At 38.2% G+C, this 22,644-nt stretch overlaps 2 protein-coding genes across 2 annotated transcripts; both read left to right on the top strand.

Moving 5' to 3' along the window:
• Positions 1–2,039: 2,039 nt before the first annotated feature.
• Positions 2,040–18,116, top strand: LOC108216081 (pathogenesis-related protein PR-1-like). The gene is made up of 2 exons (XM_017388755.2): positions 2,040–2,368; positions 17,741–18,116. Exons 1-2 carry the CDS (start codon positions 2,069–2,071, stop codon positions 17,951–17,953), a joined length of 513 nt encoding a protein of 170 aa, XP_017244244.1. The 5' UTR covers positions 2,040–2,068; the 3' UTR covers positions 17,954–18,116.
• A 3,425-nt stretch (positions 18,117–21,541) lies between these two features.
• On the top strand, positions 21,542–22,644 carry LOC108216673 (pathogenesis-related protein PR-1). The gene has a single exon (XM_017389499.2). It carries the CDS (start codon positions 21,707–21,709, stop codon positions 22,301–22,303), a length of 597 nt encoding a protein of 198 aa, XP_017244988.1. The 5' UTR covers positions 21,542–21,706; the 3' UTR covers positions 22,304–22,644.

Below are 22,644 nucleotides of genomic sequence, written 5' to 3'. Positions count from 1 at the left end.
TGTGTATTCTGAAAAACGGGGGTCAGATTAAACAAGGCGAGATGATCTCCTTCCGCTACTCCAACATTCTTCCATACACTTTGAAGGTTTTACAGGTTGAATGTTAGCTTTTCGCAGGTTAAATGTAGCTAAGAAATTATGACAGTTCTCTATTTTAGTTTAATATCGACGAACAAAATTCGCATCACTATCTCTCTGTTAAGTAAATTGTTTGTACATTTTTTGTGTTGATTTCGATCTTTTTCAAGGAACTTGTTGATGGTAAATGTGTCTCTCACAGGAATTGGTATTGGGTTGGGTTTGCGCTTAATGCATCAAATTAATGACAGGTAAAATATGTTCGGTGTGATAATAATGTAATTAAAATGTTGGTTATGAGTATATGTTGGTTATAGTCCGAAACGTAAATGATCATTATTTATATTTTAATTTTTTTTATTCATATCTTGTTCTGTCTTTGTACATATATCCAGAATATGAGATTCACGTGCGGTACTAAATTCCTTTCAGTAAATATATCCGCTGGAAGCTTCTTTGTTAGTACTATATTTTTATATCATATTTTTGACGGAACTAGGATTACAAATTTCAAGAGCTAATATTTGATCCTTGTAACTTTTTCATATTTGTCGAAACTAGAGGTTCCTTTTTCTTTTTTTTTTTTGAAATTTGCTGCTGTAATTCAATTCGATTATCCTTTGCATTGTCTTTCTTGTGTTGTTGAACTAGAGTTTTGATAGTCATGACTTATTCCGCCACAGCAGAGGTGCTCTGACGCAGATGTATGAACCGATACAAATTACAGTCTAAAATATTAAGGAGTATGAAGGGCAGTAGAATATATTATTAGCGTATGGATATATTTAGAATGTATTGTGTGTGATCCAATTGATAGGAAACAATATAGCCGTTTCAGTAAATTGTAGTTATAAATATATTACTATCTGTTTGTTTTTCAATTACTTGTTTTAACTATACAGTCAAGTCAAGGGACTTAAAAGTGATCTATATTGTTTTGGAAGATATATTTTGATATGCCTATGACTAAGTGACAAACTCATTTTCATCGAAGAGATCAGTCTGCCGCTTGATCCCGGGGTGCAAGAATATGGGATCTATTAAAAACTTTGTGTTACAAGTTGACAATCAACTTTTATGTAATTTACGCTCAAGAAAGACCGGATTAGAAGCAGTAAATAAAACAGATTGATAGAGGCGAACAAGGGTGATGCACATGAGAACAGCTTATGGTGACCATGGCTACATAATTTGCTTCAGGATAGCTGAATATTTCTTGAATACACGATGCATTCAAACTGATCTAGGAAGCTGTGGTCTGGGAGCAGTCATCAGCTGTGTAACTATGGAGGTACCTCTGAGTATTCCATAACCGTGAGCCCGTGACAGGATAAAATAAAGTTGGGAATTCTTTTTTTTAAGCCCGAGAAGTTGATCCAGTGGAACTATAGAGTTTAGCAGTGTTGCATTCGGACATTTAAAAATTATCAAGAATTAATGATTTTTAGACGAAGCACACAACTACTTTCTTCAAACAATCAACTTCCATGTAATTTTCAACTCACTTGAATTGGGAATGCAGCTTTTCTACCTGCTCATCTCACAGTAGTTTTATCATCAGTACATGACTCCTTGCTCTGTGCGATAAATCCGCTATGATCATTGACTTTGCACAGCTGAGAATTCAGATACATAATTGACTTTGTATGTGCAACAACTATAATTGCCATAGCGGTGCCGCTGATTTAGGTGCTTTCATTTTATCAGCCCTGCATGACATCCGTGGATATGTAGCCGTCAAGACCCCAGATATTGTGCAAATCCAATCACTTTTTTAATCAACATATTATATATAACAATATTTGTATGTAATATGTTCAAGCCAATTTAAATTATCGTCAAAGAAAAAATTGTGGTAATCATTATCGAACATGGGTGCCACCCCACAGTTGACACTTAATTATATTCCCCGCAAGCCCAACCACTCCAAAACTACCTCCAAGTCGTTATAAATATAAAACCACTCCCAGTAAAATCATGGAAACTAAAAATGAGTAGTCCCCTGCGCCGCAGCAGAGCCCTCAGCCTAATAATCCTCCTAGTCCTCATTGTCTGGACGACTTCTTCCAATGCCAAGACGCTGAACAAAGTCATTTACCAATTCCTGGCTCCGCAAAATGCAGCACGGTCTGCACTGCGAATGCGGCCCCTGGTATGGGACCCGAAGCTGGCACGTTACGCGCAATGGTACGCGAACCAGAGGCGCTGGGACTGCGCATTGCAGCACTCCAACGGGGCTTATGGGGAGAACATATTCTGGGGGAGTGGCAAGGGGTGGAGTCCAGCTGAGGCTGTGACGCCCCCGGCCCGGGATGACCTCCGCAACCCGACCCGGGGTGCCATTTTACTGAACACACCGAAATATATCTTCATAATCTCAAACTTATTACAATTTAACTTACATGCATATTCTGCCTTACGTCAGAAATCTTACAACATCTCTAAAAGTTTAAAAAATACTTCTTCTAAACTTTTACTTGCAAATCCAACCAAGTCTAGCACTTCAGTTCATCACACTTCTACCATTGCCTGAATATACTTCTCCAGAATTCTTCCCTGTAAAGTTTGTACATAACAAGGGATGAGCTTATAAAGCTCAGTAAGCATATACGTACATTTCAACTGAGTTTTATTCACAAAACTTGGTGAACCAGATCAATATTTCATCAGAGTCATCAAAACAGTTTCACACATCAAGATGAGTATGAGTATTCAAGCACGATTAGTTCATCAATTCATCAAGTTGGGATCCCGGCCAGCTAAACAATCGATTTAGCTTTACTTCCAATAAGGAAGCATCATCATCAGTTCATCAAGTATCAATGCAAGAATACTCATTTCTCATTAGAAAATCATCAGTAAAAATATTCACCAAAACATCATAAAATATCACAGCGAATGGTACAGTATATACTTACAGTGCACAACGCCCAATTTATGTTGAATATTCAAGCTTGCCTTCCAGATAACCAATCTTCTATTTCACAAAATAATAAATTTAGATACTTATCCTAAAATGACGATCTCGTAAAATCTACTTATAATTCTTCTTTTAATATTACTTAGATCGTTTCTCATTTGTTCTTCTCTTGTTATTGTTTTAAGTAAAATATTCTTTATTAACTCATGTCATTACCCTAAAAAAATCTCAATTTTCCTAAATTATCCCTTTTCATTCAATTATTAACAAGGTCCACCAATTTAACTAATTATTTATTAAATCAACCAAAATACAAGTTTATTTAATATCTCTCGAACCCAAAATTAGGCTTCACCATTAAATCCGAAATATTATTTACTTAAACTTTCATGTTTTATACTTTTATTAATTCCATCATTTAATCCCTCAAATTAATCAAACACTAATTTTTATTATTTTAACCAATCAGAAAATGCCACGTCATCATCTTCCCCAACACCCCCATCTAATTTCTCTCTCCCCGAAGTCAACACTAATGGCCAAACTTTGACCAACCATAACTCTCTCATCTTTCATCCAAATCACTTGATTCAAGAGTCCATTCCATTTATTTTTTCACAAGGAATCCAAATATGAATTTTGTTTTACAATCTGATATTAAAATTATACCCAGCGAATTATTTTTCAGCAACCATTTATTATTAAATTACTAAACTACCTCCCATCTTCCTCATCTCTCCTTTCTGCCCAGCAGCCACCACCATCGCCGGCCAGAGGAATCTCCGGCGGCACCTCCGTCACTCTTCCTCTCCTCTCCAGCCTCTCTCTTTCTCTCTCTCTCCAAATTTCGCCACCACCATCGCTGCTGCGGTGGTTCATTGTGCATACGCTCACAGTCATCCTCCTCTCCCTTTCGTCACCATCTCTCTGCCACTATATCACGGGCAGCCGCCGGCATACGTCGCCGGGCGGCGCTCCGCCTCATCTCCGCCCCATCTTCAACACCATTCACTTTTCTCAACAAGCAAGCAATTAATCAACCCATTATTCAATTACAAAGCTCCCAAATACTCAATCCCTAATTAAACTCAAATTAAACTTAAAACTCTCAATTCACCTGGATATATATAATTTTTTTTTTTTGAAAAGCAAATTATATTTCAATAAAGTCTCAGAGATTCTTACAGGGGATCCAAAAGGATGGGCATGGAATGAAACCATGATCCATCAACCTACCATGACATACAAGCAAAAGAGAGATCCAGACTGGAAACATTAAAACCTTACATAAAACCCTACTATGAAAGAGCGCCTGAGACTTTGAATGACTGAACTAGATCGCTAAGTAGTGCTAATCAAAGTGCTGAGAAGAGGTGGACGGTTGGGAAGCATTGTAGCGGAACTCAGCCTCCTGATTTCCAAATCCCATTACTTTCATCACATTGTAGACGGCTATAAAGTCTACAATCCCTGAAGCTTGTTCCAATTCTGTCCTAGAGATGCTCCACAAGGGGAGCAAGTCAGCTAGAGACCCAGTGAGTGCTTTGTGCAGAATTTCTTTCACAGCCACCCCTCCGAACACAACAGATTCCATGTCTACCTCGGAGCCCCTGAAGATGCTGTCTAGCGCACTCAGTTTTTGGTCATTTAGCAAACTGATGGCCTCCTTGGAGAGAAGACCATTTTTGTTGAAACTGTAGTCCTCGAGCAGTTTTCCTTTTCCTTTACGCTGCTTCTCCCTTTCCCACCCCTCTTGTTTCTTAGCGAGACGTACACATCTCTCCAGGCCCTGGAAGGGAGAGAAGCCGTCAAAAACAGACGAGCCAGAGAAGTCCAGAGAGTGACCAAAGTGGAGATTCTGAAAAGGAGAGAGCCTCCGTTTCTTGACAGGAGGAGGAGGAGGACCATCTATCACCTCACCATCTCCCAAGAACTCATAGATAGGGTGAGGAAGGACCTTTCCCATATCCCTCTGGAGAAAGAAGTCCAGATTTCCGAACGGCTTCGAGGTTTCGACAAACACCTTAAGATTCTCAAGAGCATAACGAGCCATGTACTCAGCTGAGGAGTTCATGTGAAGAGGAACATGTAAGATGCTCTTCTTTGTAGTACCCACCTTGTAGTTGTTTGCATGGAGGGTGTTAAAAGCCCTGTAGGCATCGAGCTGCTCTTCCTCTAGGAGGATTTGTTCCTGCAAACGAAGGGTGTCGTACACACGTTCATTGTCAGTTTCAATGTGAATCTTGTGAAGCTCTTTTTCATTGGCATGAATGCAAGCAGCTTGGACAGCCGCTAGAATGGCTTGCTCCTCATTAAGCCCTGGAAGGACACCCAGGACTCCCCACAGCATGTCTCCGTTATCATCTCTGATGATTGCTGCAACAGCCAAGGTGTTGCCATTAGGCAAAGGCACCTCTGAAACTACACAGTGAACATTAATTTTGATGTAATCCTTATCAGCCACCTCCCAAAAGTATTCCATAGCGAAGAAGAAACTAGAGAGAAAATAGAGGATGAATGAAGTGAGCTGAGGGGAACAGAATATAAAGGGAGGTATAAAAAGGAGCCCAGCCCCTATAGAAATGTAGCTGAGAAAGATTACAGCTGAGGATGATAGGTAGTAAAATCAATCAACTGTGACAGCCTCCACTCAGGTATAAGCCCTAAAACTATGTAAGCTTATAGTCCTCCAGATAAGAGCTTTAACCAGACTAAAAAACAGAGGGAACCGGACTTCCAGAGGCAATATAATGTACAATCCACTGAAAGATTTTGAGAAAATATTACACAGGATCTCCATAATCTGATCCTAGGTGTGATGATTAACAACAGAGATCGAGAATTCAAAAACAATCCTGGTAAGAGAAAAACCCCACAGAAAAGCCTTGTATCCATCATATAAAACCCAAAACCAGAAGCTTACTGAAATAGTGCAGAGGAAATGAAATTTCCAAAGCAAAAGATAAGCAACGGTCCACTGAAAAGATTTTTTAAAGATCTCCTAGTGTGCTACAAGCTGCAGGAGAGGGAACAGAGAGGTCTCCATTAGGTCTGATAGGCCCCATAACCTTTTGAAACATTGAAAATCTGTGAAGACCTTTTTTTGCTAATTCATCAGCCTGCTCATTAAGATATCTGGGGACAAATTGGACGAAAATTGAAGAGTTGATAAGTCCCTGATGAAAAAAATTCAATGCTCTTACAGGGAATTTAATAGAAATTCCTTCATTAAGAGAATTGACCGCTACAGAAGAATCAGAACAAATGACCAATCTTCTGAATAACATCTTCAAAGAAAGCATCCAATTTATGACGAAAATGATGGCTTCAACCTCTGACTCGAGAGCACTAGACGATTTTACCGGTCCTGAAAACATCAGGATAAGTTTGCCCGACGCATCCTTTACATATCCCCCAATACCACCATTATAATTATATTCATCCACCATGCCCCATGCACCATCAACTGCAGCCACATAGTCGAAATTTTCTCTCTTAAATTTCCAGTAAGAATTGAGAATTTGATGGTGTCTTATAGCAATTGCACCTTGAGGATTAACTTTCCAGAGTGGATCTGCTCCGAAATCCATAAGCCCCGAGGCACAACCCCATTTATTAATTCGGATAGCGATAATATTGACAAAGCACTTTTGTCGAATTTTCTGATGAGCAAACGTTAGTTCATTACGAGCTAACCAAATTGACCATAGAACTGCGGCCACTACGATTTTCCAGATTTCTTTCGTACTCGCCTGGGAGAACATATTAAATAGGGAGGAAAGGGAGAACAGCCCACTACGATGAGTAAGGACTGAAATATTCCACCATTTTCCCAGAAAATTCCATCCCCAGTCCGCCAGAGTACATTCCCAGAATAAATGGGAGATTGATTCTGGAGACTTTTCACACCAAGGGCAGATATTAAGGACTCCAGGAATCCGAGAGCTGATGAACTGCCTAGTGGGGAGAATGCGCCATTGGACCTTCCATAGAAATGCCAAAATCTTCGGAGGAGCCTTGATTTTCCATATTGATCTCCAAATGAAACTATGAATACCAAATTGGGAGTTAGAAGATAAAAATATCTTTTGGCATTCTTTTGAGGAATACGCAGCTTTTCCGGGCAACCAAATCAAGATGTCTGGGGACGCAGACAAAGAAACCGAATCCAATAGCTGGCTTAGCTCCTTGAACTCTTCCTGGGAATGCAGGTTTCGACTATCAATCCATAAATTTTCATTATACCTGTTTTCTCTCCATGTGTTCACAAAGTTCTTCACTACCATATGCTTCCATTTGACATTTGCGTAAAGGGCAGGCATTAGAGATTTTAGCGTTCCACCACCCACCCACCAATCCTCCCAGAAGAAAACAGAGGAACCGTCACTTACATACCATTTAAAATTATCTCTAGAGAGGTATCTCCCTAGTGTTTGATCTGAGATCAGGCTGATAATCTGTCGTACCACTGAGGAACATTTTTTCACGTCCAACTGAGCCAAGTCATAGTTCCAGGCTTCACCATAACGCATTGTGAAAAATTTGTTTAGTAAACTACCTCTATCTGCATAAGCTTTCCAAATCCATTTTGCTAAGATGGACAAGTTCTTTAGGCGAATAGAGGGCAGACCCAGTCCACCCATCTCTTTCGGAGCGCAGATTTTGTCCCAGCAAATTAGGTGTAGCTTTTGTCCCCCAGTCTTGTTAAGGCCCCACAGAAAAGCTCTACGCATTTGCTCCAATTTGTTCGCTACCGTCACTGGAATTTTGAACAGAGAGAACCAATAGAGGGGCGTACTATCAATTGCGGCACGTAACAGAACCAACTTCCCTGCTAATGAGATCTTGTCTGCCTCGTAAGAATTTATTTTATTAGCGAATTTTTTGACCAGAGGATCCCAGAACCGGACTGCTCGAGGATTTGCACCTAAGACAGCCCCTAAGTAGTTGATTGGTCCCGAACCCACCATACAACCCAAGAAATTGGCCCAACCCTGCAGGTGCAATTTCGAGTGACCGAAGGCATATAGGGAGCTTTTTTGAAAGTTGACTTTGAATCCCGATAAGAGCTGAAAGCACTGCAAGACTCGCTTAATGCCCGAGATTGAACTGGAGTCATCTTTTAAGAAGATAATTACGTCGTCTGCGAATTGTAAAAGGGTGATGGGATTCGAGGAATTTGGAAGAAGAATTCCCTCGAATATGTTATGTTGAGAAGCCTTCTCTAGTAGCGCAGATAAAGACTCTCCCACAAGATTAAATAACAAGGGAGACAGCGGATCCCCCTGTCGTAAGCCCCTTGTTGGGGAAAATTCTTCTCCCGGACAACCATTTATTAACACCGAGATTTTTGAGGAATGGAATATTTCTTTGACCCAATTTATCCATCTTTCCTCAAACTGCATGATTCGTAACACCTCATATACGAAGTCCCACTTTACTCTATCAAATGCCTTCTCAAAATCAATCTTTAGAACTACCCCTTTAGACTTGCCATCCTTTAGAGCGGAGGTCACCTCATTTGCAAGCATTATGCTATCGCTGATTTGCCGACCTTTTATGAAGGCAGTCTGCACTGGGCTCACCAGCGAATCCATGACCAATTTTAGTCGCCTAGATAACACTTTTGTTAGAAGTTTCATTACTGAATTCATGAGGCTTATAGGCCGATAATCCCCAGGCGCGGCTGCATTTATCTTTTTTGGAATCAACACAATGAATGAAGAGTTGTAACCCTGAGGAACCGGCTTGAGCATGTAAAAGTCATGAAAGAACTTCATCACATCCTTTTTAATAGTATGCCAGAGAACCTTTAAAACCCCCGCATTCATTCCATCGGGGCCGGGAGCTTTGTTAGGATTTGTGTCTTCCAATGCATCATAGATTTCCGTTTCAGAGAACGGAGTCACTAACAAGCTTCGATTGGACTGAGATAGAGAGGGGAGAAAGCCCTGAGGGAGTGCAAAGATTGCCTGGGAACGAGGAGGGGCTAGAAGAGAACTGAAATGATGGAAGAAGACCTTTTTAATCCCCTGGATTGAGGTGACGACCGTGTCCCCTTCACAAATACTAAGGATATTGTTTGATTTCCTCCTCCTGGCGATGACTTTGTGGAAAAACCTGGAATTTCTTTCGCCATGAAGTTGCCAATCAACTCGAGCTTTTTGGCAGAGCATACTAGATTTAATGGTGTAAAGTTTTTCCAGCCTTTCCTTAATGTCATTTCTCCCCCGAGACACCTCACCCCCTTCATCCATAAAACTTTGATCTCTCTCAAGTAACTCAATCATGCCATTTATATCCCCATAATTGCGGATGGTCCAAGACCTTGCCGTTTCCCTTAAATCTCGAAATTTGTCTATTAGATTAGAGGCCTTCGACTGAGACCAGGAGTGTTTCAACGAATCAACCAATTCCACCTCCTTCAAGCCATAATTGAAGAATTTGAAAGGTTTTGGGCCCCAATCAACTCCAGAGCATTTCAAGATCAGAGGTTTATGATCTGATGTTCTCCTGTGTTCTGTCTGAACTCTCCAATCGCCCTCTAAGAACCATTCAGAAGAAAGGAAGAACCGATCTAATTTACTGGATCTAGCCTCCGGACCATACCACGTAAACTCTGAATTTGATATTTCCACTTCTATCAAGCCAGATGAAGAAATGAAGGAATTGAAAGCATCCGCATCTGCTTGCTTAAAAATACAATTAAGCCTTTCTTCCTTAACCCTGACCGCATTGAAGTCACCCACCAAAAGAATGTACTTTTCCTCTAGACTGTTTATTAGGGCGGTTAAAACCTCCCATAACTCCTTCTTAGCCAAAATTGTTTGTGGAGCATACACATTTATCACTGCCACCCCCCCAGACATAAAAGGTGAGGAACCCCGTATCATAATCCAATTCCTTGAGGTTTGATACGCAATTAACCGAAACACCTCATCCTGCCAAACAGTTAGAATTCCACCTGAAAGACCCGTTGGAGGAACCTCCAACCAACTGACATTTGGACCCAAACCCAGACTAGTAACTGACTGAATATTCCACCCCGAACATTTGGTTTCTTGGATGAAAATCATTGATGGTTTTACCTTAGTAGTCGTTTGCCTAATCAAGAACCTACTTGTTGAACTTGAGGCACCCCTAATATTCCAAGACAAATATTTTTGTGCTAACATAAAGAAAATACTAAATGAGTACTGGGGGAGAATGGAACTTACAGCAGATTTGCTTTGATTTTCCTAATGGATTCCTCCCTATCCTGTAGTGGAAGTAGACCCATCAAAACACCTGTATCAAATATCGCCTCGGATTCATCGAGAGCTGAATTGAGGAAGAAATGAGACGATTGCTGAAGGCCTTCCCCTTTGGCTTTCTTTTTCCGGGGCAGTTTAAAATGCTTGTTAAGATGCTTTGGGTTGTTTTTCCTGGGACGTCCTCGCTTTGGCTGCACTTTCAAGTTTTTCAGATCCTTTAGAATACTTGGGTTTGAGTTGCAAAGCTCTGATAAGTCATCGTGAGGATTGTAATCCGATTCTGACCTGCCCTGATCAATAGATTGGTGATCTACTGATAAGGACGAATCCTTTTCTCTTGGTTTCCAATTTGCTGTCTGAAAAACAATATCCTCCTCCATGACCTCACAGCCCTGAGGTTTTTGAGGCGATGCGGCGATGGGCCTGGGGGTGGGGGGATTTAGTAGCGAGTCTTCTACTTCTACATCAGAGACATCATTTATCTCACTTACCCGATCGCTTACCAACTCTGAGTGATGAGAAAATCTGCCACTTAAAGTATCATCATTTTGGTCCTTTGACACAACCCCTTCCACCTCATCCTCTATAGTATCCGGATGCAAGTTGGAGTTGACATCATAATGAACTTCTTGCGCCAACGTTTCTATAACTTTTACATACCAGATTGTCCCCATGATATCAACCTCCACATCTTCCTCTATGGAAGAAATGATATCGGATTCTATCTGAATCCTAGGAGTACAATAGCAATCCCCATTATCAAGAACTTGTCCGAAGGACGTAACAGAACCCCATTTCTTGACCAATTTAACTAGATTATCCTCAGTCCATCCCGTAATTGGCAGCCCCCGTAGTTCCAACCAAACCTTTCTTGGAGGTACAAGATCAGCATCTTGCACTTTCCTGACTTCCATGAATCCAATGTTCAAGAAATCGATATCCTCCTTATCAAATAGTGCCAATGAGTCAAAAAAGGCAAGAAACTTTGTTGTTGACACCCCTCTGATAATAGCATCTCTGAAGCCTAACCCCGCTACTATAAATTCCACTGTGTTGACCGTCTCTGGCTTGGCTGTTATAAGACATAGACAATCCTTAAGCTCGTCCTTTAGGTCCACATTCATTTCAAGGCTGAGTACCGTTGACCTGACCGGGGTGTGACCGTTTGAGGAGATTGATTTGGGCTTAGCCTCACCACGGAACTGCTCCTCTTTAACAGGGGACTCTAGCCGCACTACTTCCTCAATCTTAGGAGGGCGAGAACCACCCTTTTTAGTAGGACTAACAGATCTCGAATTTTTTGCCAAAGCTAGATAAAGTTTGTTGGAGCCAATTTTGCTGCCCTGCAGGGAACGAATAATGCCTTCCGCCTCGGACTCGCTGTGGGTGATAGCAAAACCTATACGGTTCCCAAACCTGTCCCTCTTTCTGGGAAGAATAATGTCTCTTATTCTACCTGCCTTCTTGAAATGCTGCCATATATCAACAACCCGAGTCTCAGAACTCATCCCAGTGAAGAAAATTGAATTTGCGTATTTATGACCAACCCCTCTGTTCGCCGAATTACCAGACCTGGGGGGACTAGTCCTTGGGGGAGGACTCACTTTCGAAACTCTATCCTTGTAACCTTCAGGAGCATACTCCTTCCTAGCTGTTTCAAGATTCCCTGAATGAGCCTTAGGGCTCTGAAGAAGCGCCTCCTTATAAGGAGATTTGGGTCTATCCGAGTTCAGTGAAAGGGAATGATGGTGAATTTGACCCAAAGCCATGGAGACAGCCTTGTCATCTCCAGCTAGCGCATCTCTTAACACCGAGGGTTCTACAAGCTTCGACTGATTTTTAAGGAAGGAGGCAATAATACGCTCTTGATCTTGCATCTTAGGATCTTTGTTGGCTTTCTTATTGATGAGACTGAGGGATCCATAGTGGATTTGATTAAGAGCCATCCTAGTGCTCTCAAGATCTCCCTCCCTAGCTCTGGGATAGGTGTTGGGATGGACCAGATGCTTATTGTTTTCAATGAAAGCTAGTAGATCCGAATCTTTATTAGAAGATCGGTGCGTACCAGAGATTACCAGATTTCGAGCTCGTTCCCAGCTCCCATTATTATAGAGAGACTGGAGGATGCTCCATAGGGCATCTTCATCCCCTTTTAAACCTTCAACTAGTAGATCGGGATGTACCTGCTTTATCAAGAAATCCACTCGCGCGGAAGCCGCCGGAAGGAGCTCGTGATTACCTTTTTGAATGGCTTCAATCCAATCCGATTCAAGCAAGAACCAGTGAGAGAGGACTTTCTCCATTTCAGATTTCAAAGGAGAGGTCCCAGTAACACTCTTAGTTTGCTCTCCACCTTTCGCTCCACAGTTGACCTCAGATGTTCGAGGATGGTGGTCCCCATTGGGAGCTCGATTTGATGATTTATGTCTGACACCCCTCTCCGTCTTCTCCGACTTCGCCAACGCCTCCGTCTTGCTCTCCGTTCTGCTCATTTTTCCAGATAGGCTAAAATCCTGGATATATATAATTAAATACCAAGTTTAAACTTATTCCCTTATTAAAGTCCGTGAGTCCAACAAGTAATGTAAAAGCATGAATACATTAGAATTACAGGCTTGATTCTACAACTACTCTATTTAATATATTAAAGAAAATAGCAGAGAAATTTACCCTGGTAAGTTTTAAAATTCTTTCTTCTTCCAAATCTCCGCACTCTTCTCTCTTTTCTCAAACAAAACTTTTTAAATTATAAACCAACGCTTTGCTTTATATAGCACCCTTCTTAATTACCATTATTGCTAATTATTGGTTTAACAACCAATCATCAATTTGCTTAACTTTAATTATTACTTGGGCACCAAGAAATAGACTTGGGCTCCAAGTTTAAATACTTGGGCTGCAAGTTTCGTTTCTTGCGCTCCAAGAACCGTCCCGATAATATTTTAATAAATCCTGTTCGACTCGACTATTCTCGCATCGGTTTTAATAAACACGATTAAAAAATAATTAAATATCGTACAAAATAATTCAATAAATATATTATTAACTATTTTAAATATTTTTTTGGCCAATCCCCAAATTTATAAAATAATCATCTCGGCCAGAACGTAATATATATTCACGAGTCGGTAAATAAATAAATAATCGGGTCTACTACAATTTTTTTTAGCTCTCGGGTTGACGTACATATATAAATTATCGACTGGTCCACACAATATAACCCACACGTTTACTAGCATTCTCGAAACTATAATATTTTTAATTAATACCTCATGCCTCATTTTATTAACTACGAGACTAATAAATAGTCTTTTCGCACAATAAATAATTAAATTAAATAACTGTATTTCTTTCGTATTTTTGAATTTCACGGGTGTTACATTCTTCCCTCCTTATAGGATTCCGTCCTCGGAATCCCGAGTAGTAGTGAACAATTGTGGGTAGCTTTTTCTCATTATATCTTTTAACTTCCGCGCACCTTCTTTCTATTAACTCTAGTTGCACTAACATCTCATAACTCCTTCCCTCCTTATGCTCTAAATCCTTAATCACCAACTCTTGGTTTTCCATCTCTTTTGTCAGATATTCAACTCCTTCTGGGTAAATAAGTAATTTAAACTCTTGTGATCCATAAAGATCTCACATTTTTCACCATACAAGTAATGTCGCCAAAATTTTAAAGTAGATACTATAGTAGTTAATTTGTGGTCCTGGGTAGGATATCTCAATTTGTGGTTCTTAAGTTGTCTACAAGCATATGCTATCATTTTTCCATGTTTCATAAGAACACATCATGTTCATAAGATCCATAAATACTATGGGTGCATTAATCAATCCAAAAAGCATCTCTTAAAAATTCACAATGTTCATGTCGGTAACTAAAGACCGTCTTAGGTACATTTTTAGGCCTGATCCTTAATTGGTGGTATTCAAATCTCAAGTCTATCTCAGAAAAGTAAAATGATTACTTCAATTGGTCAAACAAATCATCAACCCTAGGTAAAGGACATCTTATTTAATTCTCGATAAGCTATGTGACATCCTTCAAATCCGGGAGTCTGGATCTGACATCAACATCTTCTTAAAACACTTTTTTTTTTCAAACAAATTATATTTTTGAAAAGAACAAAATCAAAGGATTTGAAATCTGAGCATTTTGAAAAGAACTTGAAGGAAATAAAATTTTGAAAACTTTCTTGAATATATAGAAGTCTTTCACAATGGTAATCACCGATCAATGAGTTTTCAAAATAACTTTCATTTGAAATAAAAGGATGATTGAGAGACCAATATGATCAAATGAACTAAGTGTTGCGTGTCCAAATTCAGACACTACTAAAGGTTATTAACCTTCTTGTAATCACAACACACACAAGTGATGGCGTCCCATCCAACTCCTATCACACAGATAGGTATACCTTGTGTCCCCTATAATTAGGGTTGTTCATCCCAATCGGATTGTAGAAATATCAAGAAAATAAGATTTATCTCAAAGATTTGCTTTTGAACCGTTATCTTACAAACTGGACAACTTGATTTACTGTAATTATTTCCTAGTCAGCTAATTCTATATCACACTAGAGTCTTCCGGAACTATATAAGCATCAAAGATAGTTCTCTTATCCTCTTCTACACTAACTATTTTAGAAGTCTTCTTTCTTTCTCTTAGCCATATCTTGGCCTCAACGGGATCTACGGTCCCTTTTACTCTAGGGGTTCCATCTATAGTAAGTACTAAACACATACTTTATTCCACAACTTCACAACTAAGTTCCATATATCCTCTAGACTTCTTTTCTAACTTAAAATCACATTAGTCTAAAGTCTTAATTCTACTTCCGCCGATTCTCGAACCTACAGCTCTGATACCACCTGTGACGCCCCCGGCCCGGGATGACCTCCGCAACCCGACCCGGGGTGCCATTTTACTGAACACACCGAAATATATCTTCATAATCTCAAACTTATTACAATTTAACTTACATGCATATTCTGCCTTACGTCAGAAATCTTACAACATCTCTAAAAGTTTAAAAAATACTTCTTCTAAACTTTTACTTGCAAATCCAACCAAGTCTAGCACTTCAGTTCATCACACTTCTACCATTGCCTGAATATACTTCTCCAGAATTCTTCCCTGTAAAGTTTGTACATAACAAGGGATGAGCTTATAAAGCTCAGTAAGCATATACGTACATTTCAACTGAGTTTTATTCACAAAACTTGGTGAACCAGATCAATATTTCATCAGAGTCATCAAAACAGTTTCACACATCAAGATGAGTATGAGTATTCAAGCACGATTAGTTCATCAATTCATCAAGTTGGGATCCCGGCCAGCTAAACAATCGATTTAGCTTTACTTCCAATAAGGAAGCATCATCATCAGTTCATCAAGTATCAATGCAAGAATACTCATTTCTCATTAGAAAATCATCAGTAAAAATATTCACCAAAACATCATAAAATATCACAGCGAATGGTACAGTATATACTTACAGTGCACAACGCCCAATTTATGTTGAATATTCAAGCTTGCCTTCCAGATAACCAATCTTCTATTTCACAAAATAATAAATTTAGATACTTATCCTAAAATGACGATCTCGTAAAATCTACTTATAATTCTTCTTTTAATATTACTTAGATCGTTTCTCATTTGTTCTTCTCTTGTTATTGTTTTAAGTAAAATATTCTTTATTAACTCATGTCATTACCCTAAAAAAATCTCAATTTTCCTAAATTATCCCTTTTCATTCAATTATTAACAAGGTCCACCAATTTAACTAATTATTTATTAAATCAACCAAAATACAAGTTTATTTAATATCTCTCGAACCCAAAATTAGGCTTCACCATTAAATCCGAAATATTATTTACTTAAACTTTCATGTTTTATACTTTTATTAATTCCATCATTTAATCCCTCAAATTAATCAAACACTAATTTTTATTATTTTAACCAATCAGAAAATGCCACGTCATCATCTTCCCCAACACCCCCATCTAATTTCTCTCTCCCCGAAGTCAACACTAATGGCCAAACTTTGACCAACCATAACTCTCTCATCTTTCATCCAAATCACTTGATTCAAGAGTCCATTCCATTTATTTTTTCACAAGGAATCCAAATATGAATTTTGTTTTACAATCTGATATTAAAATTATACCCAGCGAATTATTTTTCAGCAACCATTTATTATTAAATTACTAAACTACCTCCCATCTTCCTCATCTCTCCTTTCTGCCCAGCAGCCACCACCATCGCCGGCCAGAGGAATCTCCGGCGGCACCTCCGTCACTCTTCCTCTCCTCTCCAGCCTCTCTCTTTCTCTCTCTCTCCAAATTTCGCCACCACCATCGCTGCTGCGGTGGTTCATTGTGCATACGCTCACAGTCATCCTCCTCTCCCTTTCGTCACCATCTCTCTGCCACTATATCACGGGCAGCCGCCGGCATACGTCGCCGGGCGGCGCTCCGCCTCATCTCCGCCCCATCTTCAACACCATTCACTTTTCTCAACAAGCAAGCAATTAATCAACCCATTATTCAATTACAAAGCTCCCAAATACTCAATCCCTAATTAAACTCAAATTAAACTTAAAACTCTCAATTCACCTGGATATATATAATTAAATACCAAGTTTAAACTTATTCCCTTATTAAAGTCCGTGAGTCCAACAAGTAATGTAAAAGCATGAATACATTAGAATTACAGGCTTGATTCTACAACTACTCTATTTAATATATTAAAGAAAATAGCAGAGAAATTTACCCTGGTAAGTTTTAAAATTCTTTCTTCTTCCAAATCTCCGCACTCTTCTCTCTTTTCTCAAACAAAACTTTTTAAATTATAAACCAACGCTTTGCTTTATATAGCACCCTTCTTAATTACCATTATTGCTAATTATTGGTTTAACAACCAATCATCAATTTGCTTAACTTTAATTATTACTTGGGCACCAAGAAATAGACTTGGGCTCCAAGTTTAAATACTTGGGCTGCAAGTTTCGTTTCTTGCGCTCCAAGAACCGTCCCGATAATATTTTAATAAATCCTGTTCGACTCGACTATTCTCGCATCGGTTTTAATAAACACGATTAAAAAATAATTAAATATCGTACAAAATAATTCAATAAATATATTATTAACTATTTTAAATATTTTTTTGGCCAATCCCCAAATTTATAAAATAATCATCTCGGCCAGAACGTAATATATATTCACGAGTCGGTAAATAAATAAATAATCGGGTCTACTACAATTTTTTTTAGCTCTCGGGTTGACGTACATATATAAATTATCGACTGGTCCACACAATATAACCCACACGTTTACTAGCATTCTCGAAACTATAATATTTTTAATTAATACCTCATGCCTCATTTTATTAACTACGAGACTAATAAATAGTCTTTTCGCACAATAAATAATTAAATTAAATAACTGTATTTCTTTCGTATTTTTGAATTTCACGGGTGTTACAGAGGCGGCGGCTGCATGGGTGGGGGAGAGACGGTGGTATAATTACTGGTCGAATTCGTGCGGGGGAGGGCAGGAGTGTGGGCATTATACGCAGATTGTGTGGAGGGGGACTAGGAGAGTTGGGTGTGCGAGAGTTGATTGTTTTGGGGGTAGAGGGGTGTTTATGACTTGCAATTATGATCCTCCTGGCAATTACATTGGAGAGAAGCCTTACTGATTTTGCTGCTTTGTGGCTCCGTTTTCCTGTTGTATTGTTACTGGGGCGGCAAAATAATCTTTATTTCTGCAACTCATCTTAATTTTTTTGAATTAGTGTGAATGAAAACACTAAGCTAACTTGGTGTCATTTTTGTAATTTGAATGATAAATCATTTCTATAATTTAAGTCATGAATGTATTTTTTTTTATTTTTTTGATAAATAAGTTAATTCAATAATAAAAAATCATACAACATCTGTGTAAACAATCGCGTCCAACAAACAAAACACAGAAATAGTTACTAATTTATCTATTTTTCGTGGAGATGAAATCATGTAATTTGTTGAAAATGATATATACACATGCTTCACTCTCACATTCGTCATAATTAGTTTGAGCTATCAACTGTGATGCAATCTCCTGACAACTTTTATTACTAAATGAAGCACCATACTCACACAAACGGTGAGAATATAACAAAACTCACATTAACAATGAGACAACAAAAAAGTTAGAACCACACGTGACAAACTAGCAACCTGCAAATACGTAACTGAAATATTAACTAAACATGTCTTCCTTCATTTTCTATTAAAATTGTCGGTTAAGTAAATAAATAAATAAATAAATAAATACAAAACATTGATTATATACCACGTCGTGGTGGGATGAGACTTCATGCTTATATTTCAAAAATAATAAAATCTTCTCAAATATGTTTTGAGTTTCGACAAATATAATCGGTATCATAACAAATTAAGTAAACTTTACACAACAGAAATACTTCATTGTAATAAAGAAAATTTGAACTTTATTATATTATATTATAACCGTTATAATTAAAGATCGGTGTGTTTTTAACTTAGAATATGCACTCAAAATCTGTCTTAAAAAATTTTTTTAAAATTTATTTGATAATATGTGATTGCTTATACTTATACTAATAAATAATAAAGCTAAATAAACCATCTAATTAAAGTTTGTCATAATTTCATTTCACGGACAAATTGGGATGCCTAACGGTACCCTTTGCTTGGGTCAGTGTGTGAGAGATGCTCTTGTGGTAATAAATGCCAAATTATTTATGTTCTGCAAAAAATTACTTTACTTTATTTTGTAGTCAGGCAGAATTACGTTGGCTGCTGGTTGTTGCCACAGAGAATTGAACTGTTGTGTTGTTCACTTGTTTCTGGCCAGTAAAATATATAGTAGTACTACTTAAACTACGAACAATATATTAAATATTATTTCTAATTTCTTTGGGTTATAATGTATATCATAAATTGTGCGTAAAAAGTCCAATAAATATATTTAAAATTTTATAAATTAGGGAAAATAGAGGAAGTGGTTCACATTCACATTTTACTGCTGCAGGCCCACATGTACAAGTCCAATTCGAAATTCTAATACTTTGGGCTAGTGGACCCACGATTAGAATAGATCATCCTTATATTGGGCCTCTGGAGTATCATATGAATCTTGTTGTTTCAGGTGCCTAATTGATACTGTCAAAAATGACATGCTTAGCAAGTTTTCAAATTGAAAATAACAATTTAAATTACTTAGTTTCAAGATAAAAAATACAATGTTAATTACTTCTTCTGCAATGTTAGTAGTCACTGCCAAAGTTCTTTTACTTGGCAAAAGAAACCTAATATTCTCTCAAAAATATGAAAGTGGTTAAAACTATACTTCCAAAAAAATACTACTCGTCACCTTAATTTCCTCATAAAGTGGCTATAGTATAAGTTTGACGCTATATATAAAATCTGTAGAAAATATTTTGCTACAGGCCCACGGGAACCCCCGGCAACTCCCTGAGCAACACCTGTCCAAGGTTCTAGTGACGGGGGAGTGCATTCTAGAATGGACCGTGGTAGGTCAGCCAGTTTCTTCCATTTTTTTTTCCATGAAAAACAAATTGGAAGATACAGACAATCAGAGTTCACGGGCTCAGCATATTGTCCTCACGGGTTCCATTAGTTGTATAAACAAAACCATCCTCGGAACTGTGAAACGATAGGTTTAACAATCTCCCCGAATGAATCACAAATTTCGTTAAGAGGGGCTGCGAATCTGTTACATAGCACTCATGTAAAAAGTGGAGTTCCGATTTTGATTTCAATTTTGCTTGACGGATTTATTGTTAGGATGCTGCACACTCTAAATTTATTCATGCACACTCTTCCTTCTATTTTGTACTGACTTATCATATTGAATTGATTAAATATTTGGTTGAAATGATAAAAGACAAGATTAATTTGGTATAAAATAGATGAAAGGATGTGCTTAAAAAAATTTGAGGTGTGTATATATCAGCACCCTATTATTATCGAAGATGTTTAAATCATGTTTTTCGGCTACCACCGTTTTTATCAATATCTTCTGTTTTTAATAAAATGATAATTAGTTTTGACATATTGTGTGTAATCTAAGATGTAAAAAAAAATTGGGATCTTTTTAAAAATACCCATCTGTAAAATCATTTTTTTAAAAATGCTACCATCTTTTTCATTGTTTTTAAAAATACCTTTTCATAAAAAAAAAAAATTTCAAAAATACGATTTGCAACTTTTGCAACCTCATTTGCAACCTTGGGCGGCGCAGCCGTAAAAGTTGCAAATGAGGTTGCAAAAATTGCAAATGAGGTTGCAAAAATTGCAAATAAAAATGAAAAGTTGCAACTGTTGCAACCTTGGGCGGCGCAACCGTAAAAGTTGCAAATGAGGTCGCAAAAGTTGCAAATGAGGTTGCAAAAGTTGCAAATAAAAATGGAAAGTTGCAACTGTTGCAACTGTTGCAACTGCAATTGCAACTAGTTCAACTGAAAACTGTAAGTTGCAAATGAGGTTGCAAAAGTTGCAAATGAGGTTGCAACTGCAGTTGCAACTTTTGCAACCTCAGTTGCAACTAAATGCAACTGAAAACTGTAAGTAACAACAGATGTATGGTGTGCCCCTGGCGGGGCCATTAGATTACAATAGAATCAACTGAATGCAACCATATGCAACTGAATACAATCATATGCAACCATATATGCAATTACAAATCCTGATTTCAAGTTCCAGTTTTCAAATGTCGTTTTCGACCTCATTTTCGGAATCGATATATATATATATATATATATATATATATATATATATATATATATATCGATTCCGAAAATGAGGTCGAAAACGACATTTGAAAACTGGAACTTGAAATCAGAAATTCAGTTGCAGATGAAGTTGCAAAAGAGGTTGCAACACGGCTGGCTAGTTGCAAATGAGGTTGCAAAAGTTGCAAACTGTATTTTTGAAAAAACAATTTTATGAAAAGGGTATTTTTAAAAATAATTCTGGAAGGTAGTATTTTTGTAAATAATTAAAGAAAAGGTAGGTAGTTTTGTAGATTTCCCAAAAAAATTCTATATGTTATTTTTAAATTTTTTATTTGAATAAAGATATAAATGTTAAAATTTATTCTCTAAAAGAAGATTTAAAAAATATCGTATAAAACCATATTTTTTCAACTCTAAAATTATGTTTAATAATTAAGATGATTATTATATTCGGACGAAGAGAATATTCGAAAATACAATAATAATTTCTTTTCCTCATCAAACAGAGCAGGACAAGAGGGAGGTATACAATTAACATAAAAATCATGATCGGGCCATACATGCAACCCTACACAATTGACTAACACATCCATAATATTTCATGTTTCTATGACAAAAATTTATTTTCGAGACAACCAGCACTACATGCCTCTGCAATAAGCTACCACAAAAATGAAACCTTCTTTTCTTCTCCTGCTCATTCTCTGCACATCACCATTTCCACCACACATCTCTGCTCTTTCTTCCAGCTCTCCCTCCACTTCCCCGCCAAAAATCACCCCCTTACAATCCAACAACGACACCGTCTACAAAATATCCAAGCAGCTCTGCTGGAACTGCGTCGGGGAGGCGTTTCAATTTTTATTCGCGCACAATATAGTGAGAGCCGCCAAATGGGAGTGGCCGCTCACCTGGGACAATGAGCTAGAAAAGTACGCGAAATGGTGGGCTGATCAGCGACAAGGTGACTGCGAGTTGAGGCATTCGTTCCCCGAATACGAGTTCAAACTAGGCGAGAATATTTACTGGGGCAGCGGCTCCGACTGGAAGCCCTCGGACGCGGTGCGTGCCTGGGCCGAAGAAGAGAAGTACTATGAGTACGCGACGAATAGCTGCGCTGAGGGGCAGCAATGCGGACACTACACGCAGATTGTGTGGAAAACAACGCGGAGAGTTGGGTGTGCTCGAGTTGTTTGCGACAGCGGAGATGTGTTTATGACGTGTAACTATGATCCCGTTGGTAATTATGTTGGAGTGCGGCCTTATTAAAAACAAACAAACATACACAGTATATCCCGCTTAGAGAGGCGTTACTGGTTCATCTTAATCTACTATTGTACGGACTACTAATATAAATCGTATAATGGACTACTTGGCTACAGAAAGACTTGCTGCACATTTGATGTTGGGCATATGGAATGAATGTTTGTTAGATTTTAATAGCTCGAGTCATTGATGGTGTACTAGCCATGACAAGTTGAAGGACTCTGTTGCTTCAGACTTCTATTATTTGGGCGTGTTTTCTTTGAGCAGAGTTTTTTACGCGTGCGTTCGTGTACTTGAGTCTTCTTCCTTTTTTTTAATGAAGTTACAAAATTTTAACTTCGGTA

The sequence above is a fragment of the Daucus carota genome, chromosome 4, assembly GCF_001625215.2.
Source record: "Daucus carota subsp. sativus chromosome 4, DH1 v3.0, whole genome shotgun sequence".
Classification (NCBI taxonomy): domain Eukaryota; kingdom Viridiplantae; phylum Streptophyta; class Magnoliopsida; order Apiales; family Apiaceae; genus Daucus; species Daucus carota.
The sequence above is the reverse complement of the archived record's forward strand: the minus strand, read 5'-3'. Positions and strand labels throughout refer to the sequence as shown.

What these genes read in the sequence shown, in the direction of transcription:
- LOC108216673 (XM_017389499.2), top strand. Translation starts at nt 21,707, where the DNA reads ATGAAACCTTCTTTTCTTCTCCTGCTCATTCTCTGCACATCACCATTT.
- LOC108216081 (XM_017388755.2), top strand. Translation starts at nt 2,069, where the DNA reads ATGAGTAGTCCCCTGCGCCGCAGCAGAGCCCTCAGCCTAATAATCCTC. An exon ending in AGGGGTGGAGTCCAGCTGAG is followed by an intron (nt 2,369 to 17,740) that starts GCTGTGACGCCC and finishes GGTGTTACAGAG; the next exon opens with GCGGCGGCTGCATGGGTGGG.